This window comes from Morone saxatilis, unplaced genomic scaffold, assembly GCF_004916995.1.
Source record: "Morone saxatilis isolate NCDOM2014 unplaced genomic scaffold, NCSU_SB_2.0 Contig23, whole genome shotgun sequence".
NCBI classification, from domain to species: Eukaryota; Metazoa; Chordata; class Actinopteri; family Moronidae; genus Morone; species Morone saxatilis.
Window position 1 is genome coordinate 11744783 of NW_023339796.1, and position 6078 is coordinate 11750860.

The 6078-nt window shown below is 41.6% G+C and overlaps 1 protein-coding gene across 1 annotated transcript in view; it reads left to right on the plus strand.

Annotated features, from left to right (window-relative positions):
• The window catches only part of bcl2b (BCL2 apoptosis regulator b), a 23787-nt gene extending 20627 nt beyond the window's left edge, over window positions 1-3160 (plus strand). The window contains exon 2 of the mRNA XM_035671465.1: window positions 436-3160. Coding sequence (XP_035527358.1) covers window positions 436-573 — 138 coding nt within the window. The 3' untranslated portion in view covers window positions 574-3160. The remainder of the gene's footprint in view (window positions 1-435) is intronic.
• Window positions 3161-6078: the final 2918 nt, after the last annotated feature.

The following is a 6078-nucleotide window of genomic DNA, read 5'->3' on the forward strand; positions in this document are numbered from 1 at the left end:
GTCAGTTCACCCAAATTACACAAAGACATATTTTCTTACTTACCTCAAGAGATATCCAGCCATGCAGATATTTTTTGTCTTATTCGCTCTGATTTTGAGATATCTGCCCCTGAGATTTCAGCTGGCACTCCAGTGTTTGTTAAATTAAATATTACAGTGCCCAGCTGTTTTAGCAAATTAATGAGTCTTTAAAAAAAATATATATATATATTATAATATATTATAATATATATATATGTTATATATGTGTGACCTGTTTTGAAGATTTACTTTTTCAGAAGGAACAAATGAGATGCCAGCCTTATCCTGTGTGGTGTTTTCTTTTGACTCCACCCATTAGATAACCAGCTGACGCAAGAACACACACATAGGTAAACACATATTCTTTGCCAGCCCAGTTAACTGTCTGTCTTTCTCTTCCTGTCTCTCTCCCAGGATGCCTTTGTGGAGCTGTATGACAGACAGAGGGACTCCGTCTTCAGTTGCTCCTGGCCCTCCATTAAGACGGTCTTCGGTGTGGCTGCGCTTGGAGCAGCTAGCCTCACCATCGGCGCGTACCTTACACAGAAGTGAATGAGCCCTCCTTCTACCAGCGAGACTTTATTTCTCACCCTCGTCCTACTCCTCCTCCTCCTCCCTTTCCTCATGCCTCTTCTTTTTCCTTTTAAATACGCCCCTGACCCCTCAGAGACAACCTTCAGACTCTTGAATCTGGCTCTCTTCAAAGCCCTCTCTCAAGAAACTCCCTCTTCCTCGCCCCTCCACGTCAAAACAGACACAAATCAAAACGACTGAAGCAACCAGATGAGCAGCCCAAACGGAGCAAAGGATGTCTTAAAAAGAGGCAGCTTAGATGCAATCACACTAAGCTGAGTACAGCTGAGGAGAAAGGAGGATTTTTGTTGTTCTGCCTGCTTCTGTACTAGTTATAGCATGAATGTTGAGTGTTAGTGTAGACGTTGCATGTGTCAGAGCTCATGCGGGGCCCTCTGCTTGGAGGCCTTGATGATGGGGGTGCAGGGACAATGATGCCCCCGCGTCAGAGAGGAAGCGGCCGCAGCCCCGCCCCTGCTTGTTAGGGTGAAGAACCCCGTTTGAACTGTGGACTCCAGTTACCCCCCCCCGCAGCCGTCCTTCAAAGGACTTCCTCCACAGAACAGCTGCTCAGAATGTATAATGGAAACAGCTTGCTACAACCAGCCAGTTGTGTGTCTACTGCTTTCACTCCTCAGACAGCTCCAGTGAACTCTGAACACACTGCACCATTATATGCCCCCTGGCCTTTAATAAGTAGAGGAAGGGCCAGTGGAAGACAGAGGTCTGCTGAGCATTCTTTTGCAGAATTTTTAAAAGGCTCCTTGACTGCGAGTTGTATGTTGATTTTGATATTTGCAGCACGCTGAAACCCCAAATTGTGTTCTGCTTTACAGCAGAAAAAGACAATGGAATTTCTCAAGGAGAGAAAAAACATGCAGAAGAAGCCTGTTGTTGCATAAAAGTGTCATATGTTGACAGATATACAGAGAAAAATGTTGAGCACAGCACAAGAGCGAGGTAGAAGTAAAAATTGCATTTTGAATCTTAAGAAGGGAGTAGGCCCCTGCTACACAGAAGAAGATTTTAAGTGTGCATTCCTCAAGTAAAGCGACGTGAACGAGACCGCGTCTCTGCTAAAAACGATTCCCCTTTAAACGTTCAGATTAGCACCAAACAACTCTAAAAAAGCTATGAGTTCATTTCTATTTTCTACCTCTGTTGCAGCTTTCTTACTCTTAACTCACTCCATTTGTGGTCCGATTGTTTGGGCTCACCTAGGCTTTCAGAGCTGACCCTGTCAACATGTGTCCTCCAGCCGCTGAGGCCCCAGCAGCAACTCTGTAACGCTAGAATCCACTCTGACAAAGACGCTTGTTGACGTGGACTGAGAAAACCTCGCCTGGCCACAGATGACTGAGTGGAATACCACGGCAGCAGGGTTTCAGTTCAGGACTAAAGCCAGTGTGTCCTGAGTGCTGGAACCTGAGATGTCCCTTCTCTCCAGTCCTGCCAATGCATTCATTCATTGATTTGTTCCTCTCAGCCTGTTTCATTGATGTTTGTCTTGTGTTACAGTCTGATAGAATTTTTTGGAAATGCTCACATGATCCAAGATATTTTGTTGTACACAGTACTTAGCAAGTTGATTATGGAAAAGTGATTTTTCTTTCCCGTCATTAAAAATATTCAACTTCTTTGTTGCATGGATGAAAGATACTGTCCTCACACAAACAATTATTCACTGTGTGTGACCATATTTATAACAGAGTAGCGTAGAAGATGACAAATAACAGCAAACGAGTTGCATTTTCTATTTATTGATAGGTACCAGATCACAGATTTTTTTAACAGTACTTTAATGAAAATTTGTTAGTTTTTTTCACTTTTTTCTATTCTATGGAATCACACTGTAACTATTTTTTTCCCCTGGCTGCTATTATAACAAGAAAAAATGTTTAAAAAGTGAATTTGTGTGTCGTATTAATATTGGCTTAAGGCTGCTGCTATACTGTCGATTTAACTTTTACTTACAGCTTAAACTGCCACAGATTTACAGTATAGTCCTAGAGAGCTGGAAACCAAAGTTAACTTGTATTAATCTTTAATTTAAAAAAAAATCCAAAAAAAAAATCACAGAAGTAGCTTAACGAGAACACGTGTCGCTTCACTTCGCTGGGTCTATAAAGCGAGGTTTTCTGATCTCTCCGTGGGGGGTTTGTCTAGTGTTACTGTAATATATCAGCTTGACTTTTGTCAACTTTGTGCTCCCATTCAGTGCTTATCTGTAAAAATGTTGACCTGCCAGAGTTAAACTTTGTCTCAGTTATCGCTATAAACCACCCCATTCTCACTACAACAGCTCACAGTGTGTGGAAGAGACAGAGGCTGACTTATGAGCAGGAATAGGAACAGTTTAACAGCAATATACTGTAACTTTTTATATTCTCTGTGCATATATGAATGTAGGCACTATGGTTGCTGTACTGTTTTTATGTCTATAATCACAAACCTGTAGCACTTAAAAAAAAAGGTGAATTGTGTTTTCTGTTGTTTACTGCTATATCCACGATAAGCTAGTGGGATCATATTGTTCCTAATAAACCAGATTTCTCAAGCAGCTGCAGTCCAAGTTCATGTTGCTTCTGCTTTTTTTATCGATTCTCAGCTTCATCTCTCAGTGCTCGTCAGCAAGACAGAAAGAGAATAAGAGATGTTTAGATGGAGAGTTGTGTATCAACCAGAGGTAGGATTTGGGGGGAGGAAGGGGGACTGAGTATACAGGTTGCTCATGTAAGGAGGGTCCACAGACTAGACTAGAATGAATAACAGTGACTGTGAGGGAGGGGCCCATAGAGACTGCTTATGTACAGTTCCAGAATTTTGTGCTACGCCCCTGAGTTTATTAACAGTGCTTTTTTCATTTTTTGATTATCTGTGATCTATCTACAGCTAAGAACTGTAAATATAAGCCTGGCTATGTCAACGTGACAAGTCTCCTTGTGAAGGGATGGTGCATGAGCAGCAGCCGCACCCCATCAGACATCAAAGCTGTCCCCAAACGCTGCACTTGTCAGCCTCCCTCCTCGGCTCCATACGCTGCTAAACACGAGTGCAAAAACCCAAATGCCCTGCGGCCAGGTTTTTTTTTTTACACCCCCTGCTTCTGTTCTGATCACACTTGTCTTCAAAGGCTACGGCACTCTTGCTGCTCGGTGGAATTTGTGAAAAGCATGATGCAGTAAAACTAATGTTGAAAGAGTTGAGTGGGTGCGAGAAAATGAGGGGAGTGAAAAAAGTGGTGTGTGTGTGTGTGTGTGTATAGATATATATCCCTGAGGAGACCAACAGCGGAGGGAAGTTCATTTGGGCTGGAGCCCCATGCAATCCCTCCTCTTCTCTCCCACTCGCCATGCATATAAAATGCATGACACGCTCTGAAGAGGAATTTTAAATCAAGCCTAGACTTTCAAAAGAGAGTCCAGTGTGGGTGTGGATGGTGAATGTGTGTGTGTAAAGAAAGAGAGATGGGCAGGGGGGGTTGTGAAACCCTCCTGCCTCTTCTGCTTTAGGGCTACAAGGTGTAGAGGAGGCTTTCCCAGTGCTGGGTATCACAGGGGAGATTGGTAGATCAAAGCAGATTGTCTGGAGTAAGTCTGGTCCAGTTTCACCCCTCATTTGGAAGTCCATCAGATCCACTCACGGTACCTTTGCCTCATTTAGAGGCAACCTTTGGCTGCATTAAAAACTTCCTGCTGAAATCTAGCAATTTCCTTGAGAGAGACCATCATTCATTCAATCATTCATCTCCCAGAATGTAAATATTCAATGAGAAAGAGGTTGTTACTTATTACACCATGATGAGATCAACTGAGGAAACTGATTTTGGTTGAAAGCCTTGTGCTGCCTGAACAGTGTGCTACAGTGTCACCTTGTGGCTGCTCAAACAAACACTTGAAGCTTGGTTTAAAAACATCAGGCAAACCAGAAGTCTTTTAAAGTGCCTGTAAATTTCTACCACGTCTACAGGAAACGACAGCTGATTTCACTGAGAAGATCATCTTCAGCTGCTGTAGCGATCAGCTGAAATAAAAACCAGCCTTTTCTCAGCACACTCTGGCACATGGTTGCCTATCCCTGCACTAAAATATCCTCAGGGCAGCATGCCATGAAGAGAAAAAGGGCTCCAGGGCTGAAAGCTCAACAGCTTACAGCTTTGGTAAAGACTGTTCAGCCGTCTGTGGTTAGTGATAGTCTTCTTAGAAATGTCTAATCAAGAAAAAGCATCTTAAATCTCACGCAATATGGTAATCAGCAAGAAAAAAGACATGGAAAATGTGTGATGTAACTACTGACTACAAATCTTGCCTGTGATCAAGAGATCAGCAGCAAACACACTCAGACTGTTTATTCGAAGCTGTAAAAAGTGAAATGAAACACTTTAATGTCGAATACAAAGCCATAGTCCCGAAGGTTTGTACATACACCATCACGTTGTTCTCACATTTGTTTTGTTGAATTTCTTTTTTATGGTTATGGCTAATAGTATATATGAAACTATTGCAGCATTTTTACAGTTACAGTAGTCCATCATGAGAATAGCTGCATCTGTTAAAGAGTTTGACAGAGACAGAGAGCCACCGATTGATCTCTAAATTATTTTGGAGGTTAAATTTACAACACACATTTGTCTGGTTGAACACTGAGTTAGTACATCATTTTAAAGTTATTGTAAACTCAGTGTCCATCTAAATATTACCAATGCGTAATGCTGCAACAGTTATCCTCATTTTTGATTAATCTGCTGATTATTTTTGCAATCAATCGGCTGGGTCTATAAAATGTTACATCACAATTTCCTCCAAACTCCAAATATCTCTTTTTTTGTCCGATCAGCAGTCTAAAACCCCAAAATATTCACACCACAATTATATAAATCACACAAAAGCAGAAAATGTATGAAGTGAAAAGGTACAATGAATGAATGCTGAAAAAAAGACAAATGATTAGTCGATTATCCAGATAGCTGCAGATTAGTTTCCTGTCTGTGGGTTGTTAAGGAATCAAAATGCAGGGTAGTCGGGGTGTACTAGTAGTGCAAGTTTTAGTATATTTATTGGTACAATAACCAGCAACCAGGACACACCAGTTTCCTACTGACCTGAGTTTAATACTATGCATTGTGATTGAGAGTGTATAAAAAGCAGTTAATAAGTGAACAGAAAAGTCAAAATAGCTATCTAAATGTAAAATAATAAATGGTTAAAAGTGGTAGTGTGAAAGCTAAGTTGACTGAACCCACTCAAAGAACAGATCCCAAAAAAGTTGTTTATGAATTCAAGTCATGGATCCAGCAGACAGTGTTTCCTCTGCAGTGAAATACTCACTTCACACAGTTCCATGAGAGCTATCCCGTGTATCCAAGCGGTACCATAAAGGGATATCTGATAGGACTGTGGGGGTACGTCAGACAAAAAAGGTTGGGAACCACTCAGCCATAGCAAACACATCCTTGGACCAGTTAAAAACCAGTTTAAAACACAG